Source organism: Stegostoma tigrinum, chromosome 9 (genome assembly GCF_030684315.1).
Source record: "Stegostoma tigrinum isolate sSteTig4 chromosome 9, sSteTig4.hap1, whole genome shotgun sequence".
NCBI classification, from domain to species: Eukaryota; Metazoa; Chordata; class Chondrichthyes; order Orectolobiformes; family Stegostomatidae; genus Stegostoma; species Stegostoma tigrinum.
In genome coordinates, this window is record NC_081362.1 from 24,824,186 (window position 1) to 24,845,070 (window position 20,885).

At 39.2% G+C, this 20,885-nt stretch overlaps 1 protein-coding gene across 8 annotated transcripts in view; it reads left to right on the forward strand.

Annotated features, from left to right (window-relative positions):
• Window positions 1–20,885, forward strand: part of prkn (parkin RBR E3 ubiquitin protein ligase) — a 977,400-nt gene that overhangs the window by 806,553 nt on the left and 149,962 nt on the right. For all 8 annotated transcript variants that reach the window (XM_059648413.1, XM_059648412.1, XM_048535676.2 and 5 more), the window contains one exon: window positions 19,489–19,550. In XM_059648413.1, coding sequence (XP_059504396.1) covers window positions 19,489–19,550 — 62 coding nt within the window. The remainder of the gene's footprint in view (window positions 1–19,488; window positions 19,551–20,885) is intronic.

The following is a 20,885-nucleotide window of genomic DNA, read 5'->3' on the forward strand; positions in this document are numbered from 1 at the left end:
ACAGATCACCGATGCTAAATTTGTGAAAGATGCACAGCCTATATGCAGTTTCAAAGAACTGGCACTCATGGCAACAGGATTTACCTCCATCTTTACATTCCTGCAAGTGCAGTGGGAATTGTACCATGTGGCCAGCAAGGCATTAAATGATCAGCCAGTAAGATTTACCTGTAGGGAAGTCTTCCACACCTTATATGTTCAGCTGGTCTGCAACCATGGCAAGTGCTTTCAATATGTGTGAGCTTACACTCCTTGCGGCTGCCAAGATGTCTCAATCCTCCAGCAGTCAACTGTACTGGGTTCCCATTGCTAAAACCATGTGAATAGTTTCCAAGGGACAAGAAATAGTTGAAATGATACGTTAATACAACCAAAGCCAACTACTCAGAACAACTACCACCGAAGAGGCCATTGAGCTGCCTCAACTGTTTGGATGACACCTTATGCACATTTCTGCAAGAATTCTGCACATTATAGTCGTCTTATCTTCCAGAGATGTGGGTCTCGAAGAAGATGAAGCACTAGATCAGCATAGTCTTTTGGAGGAGTAGGATGCCCAGCAAATGGTGCGCAGGCTGTAGATCTTGATGATGTTTCTCAGTGGAAGCATATTACAGCATATCACAGATCACTGATGCCATATTTGTGAAAGGTGGGCAGCATATATGCAATTTCAAAGAGCTGGCACACATGACAACATCTCCAATGTCAATTATTTATCATAAACTCTAGGACACATCTAATAGAAACATGTTTCAACCAACATTAAATCTTTGCATAGGGACCAACAAAGCATGGGACATACCACTCCAATCTTCTCAGCGTCCCTTTTCAAATATTTTATTACCCCTTATCTCTTTTGCAGTTTTTTCATCAAAGAATGGAAGTTCATAAGCCTGCAATGTAGTTAATAATTAATAAATTACCCCAATGAAAATCACTTAGTGCAATGAACAATACAGTGGCCCTTGTTGTTGGCCACCTTTACACTGGGCAACCGTTGCAGCCTTAGATAAGTTGAAAGCCACCAAATAACACACCAAAGACCTCATCACAGTACTATGACTCTTTTGCTTTGTCATCTCCAGCCAGACCTACATGGTTTGACTGTGCAGCCTACTCCTTCCACCCTCCGGAGACAGGATGCTTCAATATTTCTGGCCACCTTAGTACCACCTCAAAAGAGCATCAATGAGCCTTGCAGGTGCCCTAACACAGGCATCTGGCCTTTCCCTTTCCTACTTCTCAGTTTTCCTTGAAACTACATTGCAATACGGCAATTATTATCCCTTTAAATTGGGTCCATGCTTTCAGCCTCCTGTCACCTTCCCATGCCTATCATCTAACTCTCTGTCTCATGTGCCTAGTTTTAATGTTATCAGGTTGGGAGCTTCCCAGTTGTAAGCTTTCTGATCTCAGAGCAATTAACAATTAGTCTCCTCATCTTGGAACTCACCACTGCAATGGAATTGCAAATGTAATGGTATTGGATGCTATGAAGATGACATTTTGCATTTGAATTTGTTTCAAATTCAGTCATATCTTTTTAAAATTATTTGCAAAGATCATTCTCTCAAAAAAGTGATTTCATCTTTTGATTTTAGAGATGGAAACTGCTCTCATCACATCTTCTTGTTTGGGGTGAAACATTTTATTTGAAACATTTCACTCCATCTTTTTTATCTCTTCTTGTCATTCATCCAAAGAAGGTGGGCAAGATTTTCCTAAATCTCTGCTGATTCTGAAACTGACCCTAGGATCTGGAGAATAGCAGCCAGTAATAATTTCCATCCTGGTTCCTATGTTTCCTAGCCTCTAATTAGTTCCTTGCTAAAACAAAATGCTTACGTTTGTGAACTTTGCATACCAGACAATAACGATGCAATGTCATACTCTATCGGTCTCTGACAGAAAGCAGATTGATGACTGGATGCATTATACCAGCACACAAAGGGCTGGTGCCTGTTTGTTAAATGTTATCATATCAAAATCATTCATATCTCTCTTTCTCTTTGTATTTCTCTTTGTTTCTTTCCAAAAGCAGGACAGTGTGCATTTACTTTGAAGTCTGCTCTTTATAGTATTTAATGATGATCATGATGGTAACAATAATCATAGTTATCAGTACAAGTTTGCAGCTCCATTTTCATTTGTGTCGATATTGTGCTGTTATCTAAATAACAGAATCCAATCAATGTTTGTAACTTAATTTAAATTTATCATTAATTAACCCAGAATATAGCGATGAGGTTTGAAATATAAAGGAAAGGAAGCAAGAATATGAATTGATAATGTGACTTTCACAATCTGAGAATGTTTGAAAAGCTATTCACAACCAAGGAAATACTTTCTGAAGTGAAGTCACTTTTGTTATGTAGTGAAATGCAATTGCTAAATATCTGCACAGTAAAAGTTCTGCAAACAATGAAAATAACATAATGTGTTCAGTACTATATATTTCAGGATTAATCTTGGCCAGGGTACTGGGAGAATTTTTTGCTGCTCTTTGAATTGTCTTTTCAAAGTACTAAGAACTTGTTTTGACTACTTGAGAAGACATATGGGGCGTTCCGAAGTACAGCACAGTGATAATGCAGCAGTTCCTCAGTATTGTTTTGAAGGTTCTATTTCTTATATATTTTAATGGAAAGTTTTTGAAAGTGTCTGTAATATTCCAGATGTTAGGCTTTGTGCAAAACAAACCACAAATGAACAATTTTAGACATAGTAAAATAATAAGAAACCCATTTACTTCCTGAATTTTTTTCTAACTTTTGTGTCATTATAGAAAGTAGCCAAGATGTTGCTAGGACAGAATCTAGAATAGTCTAGAACTGCATGAGAACCTAGTTAGTGAGCTTTAATAGAAAGGCCAGATTAGTCACAGACTATATAACATGTTCGCCAAATGCTTTACTGTATGTGAGCAATACCATGGAAAATCAGCAAGTACTGAATAATTACTTTTCCCTCAAATGTCTCTCTGTTACGTACTAAAAGGTTACATCGAAGGGGGATATCAGCCAAAGTTCCCTGTATCTTTGTGAAAGTGTTCGGAAATATTCAAATGATTGCAGACACTGACTAGTCCAGGGATTTTGTGTGTTGGTTATAGGGAGTCTCACTATAACTGGTGCTTGACCCTTAAAGCATTGAGTTAATTAGTCTCTTATTGTCTGCTGTCGGCAGTGCAGCCTCATTCTTTGTTTATCATACTAATTTTAAAAAAATCATGTTTGCCTCAAACCAGGAACATAATCAGTTTTGAAATACTTTGGGTTTCCTTTTGGAGCATGATAAAAATGAATTAATCTGTTATCACCAAAGGGATAGATTTGACCATATGATTAGTTATAGAGGAGCTGAAAAACTAGCTCTTATGTTTACAGCTTAGAGATAATGTTTCCTGTTTCAATATTTAAATGTCATACAGTTGGATATTTTCATTATCTTCAATTGAACACTGTGCTTACATGATTGGAGCGAGGATGGGGAGCAGATAAGAGGAAGTATCAGTGATAATGGGAACTGCAGATGCTGGAGAATGCAAGATAACAAAGTGTGAAGCTGGATGAACACAGCAGGCCAAGCAGCATCTCAGGAGCACAAAAGCTGACGTTTCGGGCCTAGACCCTTCATCAGAGAGGCTCTCTGATGAAGTGTCTAGGCCCGAAACATCAGCTTTTGTGCTTCTGAGATGCTGCTTGGCCTGCTGTGTTCATCCAGCTTCACACTTTGTTATCTTAGATAAGAGGAAGTAGATGTGTGTGTGTTTGTGTGTGTGTAAGTGCCCTCTGTCTCAGCAAAAATTAAAACCATACCTCTGACTTCTGATTAACTTTTCTTATCTTATCTTGCTCGGCATTCTGTGGCAAAAAAAAACTAATGGTAGTTATTTTCAGGTTTGAAATTACCTGCAGAGAACAGTGTTGCAAGTCTCTTAGCACCATTAGAGTTCTGCCTTACAGCATTCAGTAGTGGAATTGTTAAAAACTAATGACCTGACTTCAATTCACTGAGGAGACCTTGGTATACTGTGCCTTTCCGAGCCTCAAGGAATTCTTATTTATTCTATTTGGTGACAATGCCAAATAAATATTAAATAAAATTCATTTAAACAGATCACTAGTTCCCTACAAATGAAGCAGAGACACCTGGGAGGCAGATGGCCTTGCATGATACAATGAAACTATTATTTCTTCTGTTTAATTTCTGCTGTAAGATTTTTAAAATAGATAAAAGGTTTTTTCAAAGAATAATTTAATATATAACAATTTGTGCAAAAGTAAAGACTATGCTTGGGAAATATACTACAATCGAACAAATTAAGTCACTTTATTGGGCTACCTATGCACTGCATGAGACTGTTCTCTGTTGCATAATGCAAAAAGATTACATTATGTCGGTGTTGGACACAGAGAGTGCCAGTCAAACAGACTCCTTTATCTTATGTTATTTAAAATTCTTGAGTGTTGTTGGAGCTGCCCTCATCCAGGCAAGTACAGCGTATTTTGTCACATTCCTGACTTGAGCTTTGTAAATGGTGAACAGGCTCTGGGACTTACTGCAAAATTCCTAGCTTCTGATTGGCCCTTGTAGTCGCAATTGGCACAGTTCAGTTTCTGTTGAAAGGTAACGACCAACATTTTGATAGTGGAGGTAATACCATTGAATGTTGAGGGGAGATGGTGAGTTTATTTCTTGTTAAAGATGATTATTGCCTGGCATTCTTCGAGACAAATGTTATTTGCCATTTATCACCCCAAGCCCGAATGTTGTCCTAGTCTTGATGCATGTGGACATGGACTAGGTTCAATATCTGAGAAGTCATGAAAATTACTGTGCCATCATCAGTGAACATTCCCACTTCCGACCTCATGATGGAAGGAAGATCATTGATGAAATGGCTGAAGATGATTGACACTATGTTGTGGAGTACCTGCAGTGATGTCTTGGGGCTGAGATGAAGAACCTTCAATAACCTTTCTTTGTGCCGAATATGGCCCCAACCAGTAGACAGTTCTCCCCCCATTTCCATTAGTTCCTTGATGTGACATTCAGTCAAATGCAATCCCAATTGCAATCAAGAGCAGTCACTTTCACCTCATATCAAGAGATCAGCTCTTTTCTCCATTTTTTGAATAAGGCTACAATGAGATCAGGAACTGAGTGGTCCTGGTTCTTAATGTTATTAACACAATAACCTAATTGTAGCAATCACACATCTTAAACTTCTTGTGGTCTAATACTATCTCTGTGCTCTTGAATGAGACTAGATTAGAACATTTAACATAAAGTCCTTAACAAAAGTTATTTTGTGCAGTAATTTTAGAAAATGTATTTCTATCATGAATTTCATGCTCCTGTGTGATGCAGAATTTGGAAATGCTATACAGCATACCACAGCAGCACTCCATATGGATTTACAACATTGCATTCACAGTAACAGCAACATATATGTATTTAAGGCCTCGAAAGCAATAAAACATCTCATAGGTGCTTCACAGAATCAATATGAAGCAAAATTTGACATGGACTCACCAGTGGTGATACTCGAACAAACACAAAGTTGCTGGAAAAGCTCAGCAGGTCTGGCAGCATCTGTGAAGGAAAAAGCAAAGTTAATGTTTCCAGTCTGGTGACCCTTCCTCAGAACTGTGTGCGGTGATACTAGGTTGGATAGCACCTCTTAGTCGAAGAGTTGGGTTTTAAGGAGCACCTTAAAGAAGAAAGTGAGGTAGAGACAGATGTAGACGTGTTTTGAGGGATTTCAAGAGCTCAGGGCCAAGGCACCTGCAGGCACAGCCACATGAGTAGCACATTAAAATCGGGAATACTCAATAGAAGACAATTAGATGAGCAAAGATATTTCTGAAGATTTTGTGGCTTTTGGAGATTAGAAAGTAGGAAGGAGTGACATCATGGCAGAATTTACAAATAAGGATGAGAGTTTAAAATCAAAGTGTTAGGACCATAAGAAATAGAAACAGAGTCAGCCATTTGGTGCCCTGAACCTTCTGATTGGACACTTGTTATTTCCATTTTCCTTTATTTTCCTATCACCCTTGATTTCCCTATTGGTCAACAGCTCTCAATGGCAGGAAATTCCAAAAATTTAGAATCCTGTGAGAGTAGAAGTTTCTTCTCATCTCAGTCTTACATTGGCACCCCTTAATTCTGAGTCTATGCCCTCTGGCCTTAGGCTTTACAATGAAGGGAAACATCCTCTCAGCATTTACACTGTCAAACCACTTAAGATTCCTATGTGTTTCAATGAGGTCATCTCTCATTTTCAAAATATGATTGAGTAGAGTCCCAACCAGTTTAATCTTTGCTTAAAATATATAGATACCAAGGATCACCCTAGTGAATCTTCTCTGAACTGCCCGCAATGAAATAATTTATTTTCTTAAATAAGAGGACCAAAACTGCCCAATGTACTCCTGATGTGGACTCATCAGTACCTTGTCTCATTGCAGTTAGACTTTCTACGCTTCTATTCCAACCCTCTTGAAGTAAGAGCCATTCCATTCACCTTCCTAATTACATGCTTCACCTATGTGCTAGCATTTTGAGTTTTGTGCACATGTACTTCCAATTTGCTTTGTGTGCAGCTTTCTGTAGTTTCTGTCCATTTAAATAATATTCTGTTCTTTTATTCTCCCTTCCAACATGAACAACTTCCCATTTGTCCACATTATAGTCCATTTGCTAACTTTTTGCCCACTTACTGAACCTATCAATTTCTCTCAAACTGTTTGTATCTTTCTCACAACATACCCTTCCACCTATTTTTGTATCAACTACAAATTTGACTGCAATGTATTCACTTCCTTCCTCCAAGTCATAAATGTATATTGTAAGCAGTATGGTCCCAGCATTGATCCCTATGGAACCCTACTGGTCACAGGTTGCCAACCAGAAAAAGAACCCCTAATCTTTACTCACTGTTTCCTGCCCATTAGCCAATTTTCCATCCACACTAATATACTACCTCCAATACCATGGACTCTAATCTTTTGACTTAACCTGTTGTGAGGTATGTTGTCAAATGCCTTCTGGAATTCCAAATACAACACATCTACTGGCATCCCTTTATCCATTCTGGTTGAGACTTCCTTGAAAATCTCTTTTTTTGGTGTAAAGATCATAACAGGGACATCTTGAAGCAGTCACTGCTTCTCAACAGGGAGACAGAAGAAAAATTCCATATCTGCTGTGCTGAGTTAGGCTACAATAAGGCATAGGAGCAGAAGCAACTCATTCAACTTATCAAGTCTGCCCCACCATTCAGTGAGATCATGGCTGATCTGATAATCCTCAAATCTTCTTTCTTGCCTTTTCCCCATAACCCTTGATTTCATCACTGATTAAAAATCTGTTTATCCCAGCCTTGAATGTGCTTACTGATCCAGCCTCAACAGTCCTCTGCAGTAAAGAATTCCGTGGATTCACTACACTATGAGTGAAGAAATCATGCAACTCCTTACTGTAAAATTATGCTATCTGTCTCAAGACTCTCCCCCAGGGGGAAATAATCTTTCTACATCTATCCTGATAAATCCTCTAAGAGCCTTGAATAATGTCATCTTTCGTTTTTCTAAATGGTAATGAATACAGGCCCAAATGTCTCAATTTCTCCTGCATACAGTATGAGTTAAGTGAGCCTTCTCTGGACTGCATCCAAACTCAATATATCTTTACTTAGATATGATCTCAAGATGTGTGTTCTAGTTAGATTAGCCATGGCAAATGCAGGTTTACAGGGATAGGGTGGGTCTGAGTGAGATGCTCTTCAGAAGGTTGGTGTGGACTCAGTGGGCAGAATGCCCTTCTTCCACTCTGTATGGCATCAGTGATTCTAACTGTTAAGAGTATTCCAACTGTGATCTGACTACTGCCTTGTATAACTTTAGCACAAGGACTCTTAAATCCATCTGAACTGTAGGTTTATGTATCTTTCTCCATTTAAATAATATTTATTTCCTCTATTCTTCTTGTCAAAGTGCATTACTTCACATTTTCCCACATTATATTCCGTTTGCCATGTTTTTGCTCACTTGGTTAACCTCTATATAGCCCTGTGCAGACACTTTGTGTCATCTTCACCACTTGCCTTCCATCTGTTTGTAATCTGTGTAAAAGCAAACCTGGTGATAGTACATTTCCTTTTCTCACCAGCCGTTAATATATATTGTAAATAATTGTGGCCCCTGCACTAATCCCTGAAGCACTCACTAGTTACAATTTGCCATTCTGAAGATTCCCTTAACTAAAATTTCTGTCATTTATTAATTAGCTAATTCTCTATCCATGCTAATATACTACCTCCAACACCACGAGCGTTAATTAAGTAGCTGATGTGTGGTACCTTATCAAACACCTTTTAAAGATCCAAAAATATCCGTTGCTTCCCATTTACCTATTCGGTTTATTACCTGCTCAAAGAATTCTAACAAATCTTTCAGGCTTGATTTCCCCTTTGTGAAACCAGGTTGCCTCTTCTTGATCATATTATATATTTCTAAATGCTTTGCCATTCAACCCTTTTTAATATGCTTGAATATTTTCCTTGCAGCAGATGCTAAGTTAACTGACCTGCAACTATTGCTCTTACATCCTTCCCCTTTTGAATAAGGATGTTACATTGGCGGTTTTGCAATCCATTAGGGCTTTTCCAGAATCTAAAGATTCTTTGACCTTTGTCAAAGTCACAACAAAAGCTGGTCTAATCAATGATGACAATGTCCTGTGAAAGAATAAAGGAAGGTCCTTGAGAATGATGCTAGCTAAATATAGATAAATGTTTTTCAGAAATTCTTGGAGCACAGCACTTTGCACTGTAGCCCTCTGCTCATTTCATAAATGTTTCAAGTTTTCAGTTAAAATTCATATTTTTAATATGAAACATCAGTTGTATACTGGTGTTGCAGGCATGGAGTCATACAGATGTACAGATGGAAACAGACTCTTCGGTCCAACTCATCCGTGCTGACAAGATATCCTAAACTAATGTAATCTACTTGCCAGCATTTGGCCCATATCCCTTTAAACCTTTCTTATTCCTGTATCCGTCCAGGTGCCTTTTAAATTTTGTAATTGTACCAGCATCTACCACTTCCTCTGGCAGTTTATTCCACACATGCACCACCTCTGTGTGAAAAAGTTGCCCCATGGGTCCCTTTTAAATCTTTGCCTGCTAGCTTTAGACTCTCCTATGCTGGGAAAAAAGACCTTGACTATTTGCACTATCCATGCCCCTCATGACTTTGTAAACTTCTAAAAGGTCACCGCTCACCCTCTGATGCTCCAGGGAAGATAGCCTCAGCCTATTCAACCGCTCTCTATAACTCAAACCCTCCTACCCTGGCAACATCCTTGTAAATCCTTTCTGATCCCTTTCAAGTTTAACAACAGTGAAGTTGTCATGTGAAAAGGGCATGCACTGAAATGTGGATATGAGCAACTTTAGCATCAGGAGCAAGTCAGTGATCTATTCGGAAATATTAGAATTTGAGAGAGGAAGAAAACACCCGGTATGACTCATGTCAATTGTCTTTTTGTTCTAGTCTTTAAAGATTTTGCAGATGTTAAATAGTTTAATTGTCTTAAAAGAAAGTCAAGCTTTAATGTTATTCATATGGCAAATATTAAAGCCCCAACACATTAAATAAAATGTTTCCGAGATGAAAAATTCTCTATCACTCTGAATTAAATGTTCTTGTCTTCGTCTTATTAGTTGGCACAAACCCAGACCTGCATTTACACAAGCACCATATAGTTTAAGTCATAGCTAATATGCTTTATACTTTAATAAACAAAGATCCTGACTTGTGAGATAACAAAGTGTGGAGCTGGACGAACACGGCAGATCAAGCAGCATTTTAGGAGCACTAAAGCTGACGTTTCGGGCCTAGACCCTTCTTCAGAAAAGAGGGAGAGGGAGAGGGCTCTGAAATAAATAGGGTGAGAGGGGGAGGCGAATTGAAGATGGATAGAGGAGAAGATAGGTGGAGAGGAGACAGAAAAACTGCTCGATGTCCAAACGTGACTGGTATTTGTTGATGTGTGGATGGAAGGGAACAAAGATGAGCCCTTACTGACCGTTCGTCCTCAGTCGGGGGAGGTCTCGGGGGATGGTGAAGATTCGGCAGGGCTCAGTGTGGCTGCCTCCTCTGCACGGTTGGGGCCAAATTGGGAAGGCTTGAATGTGGACTGCAGTCCATTGGGGAGGATCTGGTTCCGTAGGCAGGTGCTGAGGAAGGTAATGTGGCTTTGGCACCTGGTTTGCTTCAGGACATGGTTGAGCAGTTTCAAGAAGTGATCGCAACATTGCACATGTGAAGGTTTGGCATGTGATACTTAAAAAGAGCAAGTCTGACGACATATTCAATACAAATCTGCACAATATGGCTGTCAGATCTTCTCAATTTTTTGATGTTTATGCAAAGCACATTGTATGCACTTTTTTAATGTGGTATTACCATTGAAAATTTATTTTGTTAAAGCTTGAAAATCCACTTCAGAGTTGTATGATTTATATATCAAGAATGCCAATCAACTTTCCACAGTTTGACAAAATTTCATTTATATTTCATGATAGTAAAGTGTTTTTTTCCAATCCTAGCTTCCAGAGATGAACTGTGTTATGCCCAGAACCCAGATGAGGTTCCCCAATTAATGACAGTTTGAGATGGGATACTCCAAATTATCAAGCTTCTGGGTGGGAAGAGATGAACGTTATTCACCTGCCTCTCAGCTGGTTATAATAGATTCATTTAAAAATAGATTGAATCATAGAATCCCTACAGTGTGGAAGCAGGCCAATTGCTCATCAAGCCCACACCAACCCTTCAAAGAGCATCCCACCCAGCCCCACCACCCCTGCAATCTTGCAACTCCCATTGGCTAACCCACCTAGCCTGCACATCATGGGCAATTTACCGTGGCCAATCCAGATAGCCTCTGCATCTTTGAACTGTAGGAGGAAACCCACACAGACACAGGGAGAACATACAAACTCTATATAAACAGTTACCCAAGTGTGGAATTGAACCTGGGTCCCTGGCGCTATGAGGCAGTAGTACTAGCCACTGAGCTACCATGCCACCTTTCCCTTGATTACTTCCCTTGTGAATATTTCTGTCCAAGACCCAAATGAACTTATGTTTTAAGTGGACTTTCTTGCATTAATGAAGAGTAATTTATTAATTACTAAACATGAGAAAAATAGTAATACAACACAAACACAAGATTAGAAAGAAAAGGCAAGTCCAAAAAGATAAAAGTTAAAAAATGATATATGGATCAGACTCAGAATTGTTCACAAGTAAATAGTGGAACATTCCAGCTGTTATACAGAAGGTTACCACTAGCGTTGACATTGGTAATTAAACATTCATGTTTTTGATCGTTACTTTTGATTCTGTACTTCTGATTCCTTTTGACTGTGATTAAATTTTTTAAAAAGTTGTGGGAGGTGATGGCTTAGTGGTATTATCACTGAATAATGTTTTGGGGACCCAGGTTCAAATCCCACCACAGCATATGGTGGAATTTGAATTCAATATATATCTGGAATTAAGAATCTAATGATGAGTATGAATCCATTGTCAATTGTCAGGGGAAAAACCCATCTGGTTCACCAATGTCCTTTAGAGAAGGAAATTACCATCCTTACATGTGACTTTAGACCCACATGTGGTTGATTCTGAACCGCCCTCTGGTCAATTAGGGATGGGCAATAAATACTGCAGAGCCAGTGATGCCCTCATCCCATTAACACATAAAAGGGTAAAGAAGTAAAGGGATCAAGCTGAGATACAATCCTTTTGCAGCCCTTTTTCCCTTTCTGTGGCTGCCTGATACTGCATGTAAAGTCAGCTATGTGGTTGACTAGGAGACACCCCTTTAACTTGTGGCCTTCACAGCACGCTAACACTTGAACCCAGGCTATTACACATGAAAACATTGAGTCTCACTTGGACATTGCAACAGAGTTGAAGGTGGCTTTTAACCCCGGTCCTTGTGAATTCTTTAAAGATAAAAGCGCAAAATGTCTCTGCAATGTACAATATAATCTTCAGGGAATGGCTTGCTATTGAGAAGGGGTAGGTGAAGGCCTTCAGTCTCTTATTATCTTTATAATCACAAGATATTATAGTTGAATGCTTTTTGACTTGATTCTTCCTCCTTTGAAGGACTGTTGTTTGAAGTTTCCTTTGATCTGGGTCTGACATTCTGTGGGCCTCTCTCCAGGTAGCCACCTAATTTGCATCCATGACCATTTTTGTTTTGAAATAACTCTTTAGAGGCTGGCATTCCATCACCAATTACCTTTTATTTATAGAAGCATAGCCCTTCACAGTAACACTGCATCTCACTGAGCCAGCCATTCATGGGGCCCAATATCCTTGACATTCATCCTTTTATGTTAGCTGGGGCTCCCAGGGAGGGCTGAAATGGGAAGCTGGAGCTAGACTTAGGTCATTCTGAATAGTGTTACAATGCCAGAAGTACTGTACCATCCAAAAATGGATCTCAAACAAACCATGCAGCAGTGTTTATATTTTTCAATTTGCTTTAAAAATCAAATCTTGCTTTGATCTACCTTCACCCATTTTAGATAACTAAAGACACTCAATGTGAACATTCATAAAATTGATCTAAGAGCAATGAAGTATAGTGTAGATAAGTATAAAGTTGTCACTTTGGTAGGAAAAGAAAATGGTGGAATATTATTTAAATTGTAATCGATTAGGAAGCATCAAAGTACAAAGAGACTTAAGTACCTTTGTACACTGTTCATGCAGATGCAGGAAGCAGTTAGGAAGGCTAATGTTATGTTGGCCTTCATTGCAAGAGAGTTTGAATACAGCAGTAAGGAAGTGTTATTGCAACTGTGCAGGGTTTTGGTACTTGGAGTATTTTGTGTAGTTTTGGTCTCCTTACTTAAGAAAAAATAAACGTGACATAGAGAAAGCTCAGTGAAAGTTCAACAAGCTGGGTTGGCAGGTTTGTAATGGGGGAGTGATTGGATCAACTGATGTTGCATTCACTGGAACTTAGGAAAATGAGATGGGAGCAGGAAATGGATTTGAGGAATCTCAGATCAGCCATGATTTCATTGAACTGCAGAGCAGACTCAATGGCTGAATGGCCTACTTCAGCTCCTGTATCTTATATTTCATATTGAAACATATCAAATTCTGACAGGACTAAACAGATTGGATGCAGGGCTGCATCCCTAGCTGGAAGCCCGACGACAAAGGGTCATAGTCTCGGGATAGGGGGTAGGTCATTTTGAACTGAGCTTTGGAGAGATTTCTTTACTCGTAGAATGGTGAAGCTGTAGAAATCTCTGCCATAGAAGGCTGTTTCTAGAGGCTAAAGATGTCAAGGGGTATGGAGTGAGGGGGCAGTGAGGGAAAATGGCATTGAGAAAGAGGGTCAGCCATGATCATGTTGAATGGTAGAGCGGGCTTAATGGGTTGACTGGCCTACATCTGCTCCTATTTTCTAGGTTTCTATATTCTATGTCAGAAATTTATGGGAAACAAGCCCATAATTTAAAAATTTCTGTATGCATGAGCCAATTTTCCCACTTAGTTTTAGAGAATCAGATTTATAATGACTCCTGAACATTAGCTAAGATTACTTAAGAACTGTGATTTCTGTAGTAAAGGTTAACATAAAATCAATTACCTTTAAGACATCATTAATTCAGGATTTATAAATTTAGAGCTGCAACTAAATGGACCATTTTGTAACTGAAGTAAACACTGAATGTATTTGACTAAAACAAATTGCTATATGATGTAACAAATATAAACTCACAAAGATTTCTGTTAGAGAGATAATGGGAACTGCAGATGCTGGAGAATCCGAGATAATAAAGTGTGAAGCTGGATGAACACAGCAGGCCAAGCAGCATCTCAGGAGCACAAAAGCTGACGTTTCGGGCCTAGACCCTTCATCAGAGAGGGGGATGGCGAGAGGGTCCTGGAATAAATAGGGAGAGAGGGGGAGGCGGACAGAAGATGGAGAGAAAAGAAGATAGGTGGAGAGGAGAGTGTAGGTGGGGAGGTAGGGAGGGGATAGGTCAGTCCAGGGAAGATGGACATGTCAAGGAGGTGGGATGAGGTTAGTAGGTAGGAAATGGAGGTGCACCTTGAGGTGGGAGGAAGGGATGGGTGAGAGGAAGAACAGGTTAGGGAGACAGAGACAGGTTGGATGGTTTTGGGATGCAGTGGGGGGAGGGGATGAGCTGGGCTGGTTGTGTGATGCAGTGGGGGGAGGGGACGAACTGGGCTGGTTTTGGGATACGGTGGGGGAAGGGAAGATTTTGAAGCTGGTGAAGTCCACATTGATACCATTGAGCCGCAGGGTTCCCAAGCGGAATATGAGTTGCTGTTCCTGCAATCTTCGGGTGGCATCATTGTGGCACTGCAGGAGGCCAATGATGGACATGTTGCCTAAAGAATGGGAGGGGGAGTTAAAATGGTTTGCGACTGGGAGGTGCAGTTGTTTATTGCGAACCAAGCGGAGGTGTTCTGCAAAGCGGTCCCCAAGCCTCCGCTTGGTTTCCCCAATGTAGAGGAAGCCACACCGGGTACAGTGGATACAGGATACTACATTGGCAGATGTGCAGGCGAACCTCTGCTTAATATGGAAAGTCATCTTGGGGCCTGGGATGGGGGTGAGGGAGGAGGTGTGGGGGCAAGTGTAGCATTTCCTGCGGTTGCAGGGGAAGGTGCCGGGTGTGGTGCGGTTGGAGGGGAGTGTGGAGTGAACGAGGGAGTCACGGAGAGAGTGGTCTCTCCGGAAGGCAGACAAGGGTGGGGATGGAAAAATGTCTTGGGTGGTGGGGTCAGATTGTAGATGGCGGAAGTGTCGGTGGATGACGCGTTGTATCCGGAGATTGGTTTCTGTTATATGGGTAATGGTGCTGAAATGGTTAATACTGAAGATTGCTTTAATCCCTCTTGTATTATGCAATAGATTTTGAACCGTACAGGCTGCATTTTTAAGACAATTTCATTAAATCACAACATGTGACTTTCTGGTATAAAGGTACCAGCTTCATCTTCAGTCTCCGTCTCTCTGCGTAATGGAGTCAGTCAGATATTTGTCTGTGTAAAGTACAACAACATCAATGGACACAGAAACCAAACCACACGTGTCACTCTGTGATATTGTAGCCTTGTGAACTATTTGCACTGTAAACAAACTTAACACATCTGACTCAAGAAGAACCCAACTGTGTTATGTATTTTGCAGACAAACAGATACAGTAAACCACAAATCAGAATCAAGTTCCACCTATTTGATATTCTAAGGACTTGACTGGGGAAAAACTGACATCATAGGATCACCTATAGAACTAGCCTGTTATCCTAGGTTTCTCAATAGTCCTAGCAACAATGTTTCTCTTACTAATGTAACTCATCCACGATTGCTATCAATAGTCCTTGCAACAATGTCTCTCTTACTAATGTAACTCATCCACGATTGCTAACATACAATAAACTAGAAGTTTGAATGTTCCAATTATTCAGGACCTTTAAGAAGTTTACTCTTCTGAACTATTGTAAATTTACATCGGATATCACTTTTGTTTTACTTTGTACAAATTTTGATCTAACCGTAATTCTTCTCTGGAAGCCAGTCATGTGCTTGTCACAATTCAATTAGGTATGAAAAGCCATAGCAGTGACATTAGGAGCCAGCATTAGCAGCATTTTGGAAGTCTTACTTACACCACATAGCAAGCAATCCCTTTTAATATTGGCTGCAGTCAATAATTTTGTACCATTTCCACTAATCAAAGGTTGCCCAAATGCCTGCTGCTTGCACCAGTTCAATAAGCAACCCTTTCACCTAAAAGCCAGAAAAAGGTCTAGATTCCACTTCTGAGAACCTTTCCCAAGATAAGTGGATCACAACTTAGTAAAACATTTTGTGGGGCGCTCCAAAGCTTAGGTTTCAGTATTTCCACAATATTATCTCTGAGTAAATTACACTGAGCTTCCTATTTAAAAAATTGACATCAACCAGAACCACAGTATAGAAGTGAAACCTGGGTAAAAGTTGAGCAACAATTTATACTGCAGCAATACAATATGTAATGGATCAGTCCAGTCATGTAGTGATAATTGCACCAACAGATATTGAAAACAACAGCTCCTGTCATTCATCTTCATCATCTAACTCATGTCTCCAAACCTTGCATTAAACAGTTGACTTAAAGTGGTACTCTCCTCTAAGACCATACACTAACTGTAATTGAATATGGAACATTCAAAATAAAACAACTGCTGGATTCCAAATAGTCTGGTAAGATTTATTAGCTGAATATAGAAAGGGCCTGAGTTGAATTTGGTATAACTGCTGCATAATTTTAACTTATAAGAAGAAAATAAATATTCTGTTGTCATATTGCAAAAGTCCAAATTACAGAAAGAAAAAGGCCCTTGTTTATTTAGTCATACTCTAAGGAGAATCCAAAGAGCTTTCACATCTATTGCATTACTTCTTGAAGGAATGTCACTGATATTATGCAAGCAAATGAATTGGTCAATTTGCCTACAGAAACTTTCCATAAAAAGTGAATGAAATGAACAGTGAGAAACAATCAACTGTTAAAGTATCTGGTTGTTCAGTATTTAAGTGTTAAATGCCCAAGTTGTTCGCATGGCTTAATATAAGTTATTAGGCAATGTTTTTAAATGATTAAAAATTTTCTATAGAGCTGATTTTGATCCTACCTGCCCTGTGGGTAGAGAGATGGATAGTTAGTTAAATCATTCTTAGTTCTTTAACCTGATAAATTCCTGCTCATTTCCTGCTAATTCAGACTTCAGTCTGTTTGTACAAGGCAATAATGGCACTAACCAAAAACCAAGACTGTCCTTCTTTAAATGGACAGATTGGAGAACAACAATATAATCACCCTGACTGCAATTTTAATCCTGATCTGAGGAGAGTAACTGCTGCAGCTTTCCAACAACATGAGGATAGTGGAAACAGAATCAGAAACCAGAAGAGACCACTTAAGACAAGTTTCATTTTTCTTGAGAGGCTGTAAGGACTTGAAAAGAAGTTCGTGCCTTCCCTGACCCAAATTAATCTTCGTTATCTCTCAGAGACTTTCCTATCTATTGGGAATCTTCCTTCTTATCCTCACTGGTGGTGACCCTGCTGCCTGAGCAGAATAGAGTTTTTTTTTCAATCTCTCAGAGGGTAATTGATCTGTGGTTTCTCTTCCCTAGAGAGCAGTGGAGTCAAGATCATTGAATATTTTTGAGATTTCATTAGATAGATTATTGATCAACAAGAAGATCAACGTGCATAGAGGGTGGACAGGAAAATAGAGGCCTCAATCAGATCAGCCATACTCTTATCAAATTACAGATAGGCTGAAAGGCTGAATTCATATATCAGTATCTTCTCACTGGGGTATGGAAAAACAACTAGTATAAACCCCAAGAAAGAGGAAGCTCCCTTGGTTAGAACCGGGCAAGAATTTTGTTTTGAAAACTTTTAATTATTTTATGTACCAGTATTCCCTCAATCATTTCTTACTGGCGCAGGGACAGAGATATAAAGCAGCACAATGTTATGTATAATTTATAAATTGCTCTGGGTATACCTATATCAGATTTTTTTAACATGAACATGCCTGCTGCCTGCTGAAGAGAAGGACTTGTTTTTACATTGTAGATTTAACATGATGTGGATGTACTGAAGTGTTTTGAAGCAAATGATCTAATTTTGAAATGGAGTTCTAACTGTTTTGCAGACAAAGGAGAAAGGAACAGAAGGTTCATATATGCAGCAATGAAATAACTGCCTAGATAATCTTTTATCACCTTCTGTGCTGGTGCAGTTAAAGGATAAAGGATGGCCTGCACATTGATAAAACTCTCTTGTTACTCCTTGAAGAATATCATGGGTTCTTTTATGTACACATTAGTGGATGGACAGGGATTTAGTTCTATCAAAAATGAGGTAACATTTGTTTGTGTAGCATCATTTCAAAGTGATACTGCACTGACAATGTAAATCTCCTAGCGTCAGTATGTAGTCTATGTAAATATGCCAGACCATCAGCTGTCAGCGCTACTGCAACAATTTTTCCCTCTGTGCTGTTCAGAGCTGCACCAGAGGGGGTTTCAAGTTGATGACACTCTGATGCAGAGAGAAGAATTTCACTACTGAGCCAGGCAGATACAGCCATAGGGTTGCACAGCATGGAAACAGACTGTTTGGCCCAACACATCTGTGTTGATCAGGCATCCCAATCAGATACGTTAATTATAGGACACGAACTGAAGAAGAGTAAAACAACTGAGTTCAAATCCCCATGGGTTGGCTATAACTTTGATAAGCTAGTTGGGGGCAATTCTTCAATGATGGAGAAGTGATGTTAAGAGAAACGAAGTGATGTTTGAACTGATGTGCAAAAGAAGAAAGGGTGATGTGAGAAAGCATAACTTATTACACAGAAAGTAATTAGGGTATCAAATGCACTGCATGCAAGTGTTGATCAGTTGAGGCATTCAAAAAGGTATTTGGATAGAAAAAGACTATTTGGATAGAAATAATGTGTAAGCTTTCTATGGCACAGTGGTAATGTTCTGACCTTTGGGCCAGGAGATCTTCTTCAAGTCCCACCTGCTCTAGAAGTGTGCAATAACATCTCTGAACAGGTTGATTAGAAAAACATCTGTATGGAGAGAAAGCAGGAGATTGGCACTTGGTGATGATGCTCATTGAAAGAGCCAATGCAGCTTAATGTGCTGAATGACGTCCTTTTGTGCTGTAACAATTCTGAGACTCAGTGATTAGAGAACAACTTTGAAGACCACACACACACTTAGAATCAAGAAAGAGAATCCATACATTTGCAGGATTTAAAGAAACAACTTACCTTGTTGCGATGGCATTAAGGGCCAGGCTGCATAAATATGTATATTTACAAATATAAGGGCATCTTTATAATGAAGTGTCACCCATGCTACCTATGTGTCAAATGATCGTCAGTGAACAGCCTTGCAATGGACAGAAGACTAATGTTGACACAATGATGGACCGACAATACTGTCCTGAGGAATGCATGCTGACTGTGCAATTAATTAATCTGAAACGTAATATTTCAAGGTAAAAGATATTGAATACTGAAAATGTAAAAGTAATTTGGAAACTGATTATGTAGTTTTTGGAAAAAAAATCACAACTGTTCATGTTACCTGTGCTGGCTGTAAAATGGACAGATTGCAATAGGAATGATAAACAATTAGATTGCATTAGTTGATAGTTCAATAAGGCCCAGATTGTAATTTGTACTATGCTTTGCTGGGGTGTGGCCATCAGACAGGAAACAGTGCAATTTCCTTTCTTTATTACTGTTAGCATTAAGCAGCTCTTATTGTGGGCAATAAAAACATTACATTTTGTAACCTTATTTTCTTTTCTATTATTTAATAGCTGGCTGCCCAAACTCACTGATTAAGGAAGTGCATCACTTCAGAATTCTTGGGAGCGACCAGGTGAGTGCATTGTTATAGATGCTCCTCACTTGTCATAAACGAGAGCATCTAATAAGACCATTTCTGGTATGTCTCCAAGGAACTGACGTTTGATTTTTGAGTTCAAGTATCTTAAAGTGGAGAAAACATCAGTCGTGACAAGTTATTCTTTGGTACATTTGCTGTCAATCGATACTTTTCTGCTTCATAGTTCTGTATTCCTTGCCAGCTTCATAAGTGTCCCAAGAATGGTTGAAACCAGTCTTTCCACAGATGGATAATGAAGTTGTATAACAAAGAAGATGAATAATAAGAAATTGGACTTCTGTTTTAATTTATTGATTTAAATGGTCCTAATTTGCCACAACAGTGACAAATATTGAGCAGCCTCTAAAGCAAAATGAAAGTAACTCCACTCAGAGTTTGAGATGAATGTGAGATTTGTGACCCTGGGCAAGTTGTCATGTAATCTCAGGGTGATTTACAAGTGATGTTATTAATATCTTTAATAAACTTTAGGTTAAAATATAATAAAGGCTAAAGCAGTTTGAGTTACTGCAATGGTGACCATAAAATTTGGTCTTCTTTCCTAATACTGCCCTATGAGGCTCACCACAACATGTAATCTGATAGTGCTTTTATGAAGCACCTTGAGACATTTTATTTCATTAACTCATTACAAAAATGTACACACTTTTTAATGCACACTTTCTATAAGGCTATGGTTATCATGCCAGGAGCTCAGAGGTGTGATTATAGAATTCTGCCCCCTGGCTGATGGGAGACATATGAATGGAGATGCTGTCTTTGTAGGTTTGTTTCTAAAAGTAACAGTAATAATTGTAACAGCGTCAGCCAGGTGAATTTCACAGAATATATTCACAGAATATATTGGGGCTGTTAACCAGATTCAATCAGGCAGCTCTGGCTGACAGATATGAACAGGAGTGTCAAAAGTTACGCTGACTTTGAGAGCTGGTTCTGAGGAAACCAGACCAGTGTTAAGTACTGTGCATGTGTAAATAAAGGGTGACTTGGTGACGGGATACCAACATCTGTGGCGTTATTTCAGTGGCAACGAGAGAAAAAAATGTACTCTGGAAAAAATTCATTTGCAATAATCGTCTTTGAGTTGGAGTAAGCATTTCTGGCATCATGGCATTGTTTGGGAATCATTCAATCCTGCCTTTGAAGACTGGGCTAGTATATGGAAAGAATACATTTTCTTCCAAGGCAAAAACTCATTGGGGCAGATGAAAAACAATGAGTAATTCTCTTGATGGCTTATGGACATACAGCTTTTTCATATTAGGAGCCTAATGTTTCCAGATACTAAAACCTTTCAAGAGCTGGCAG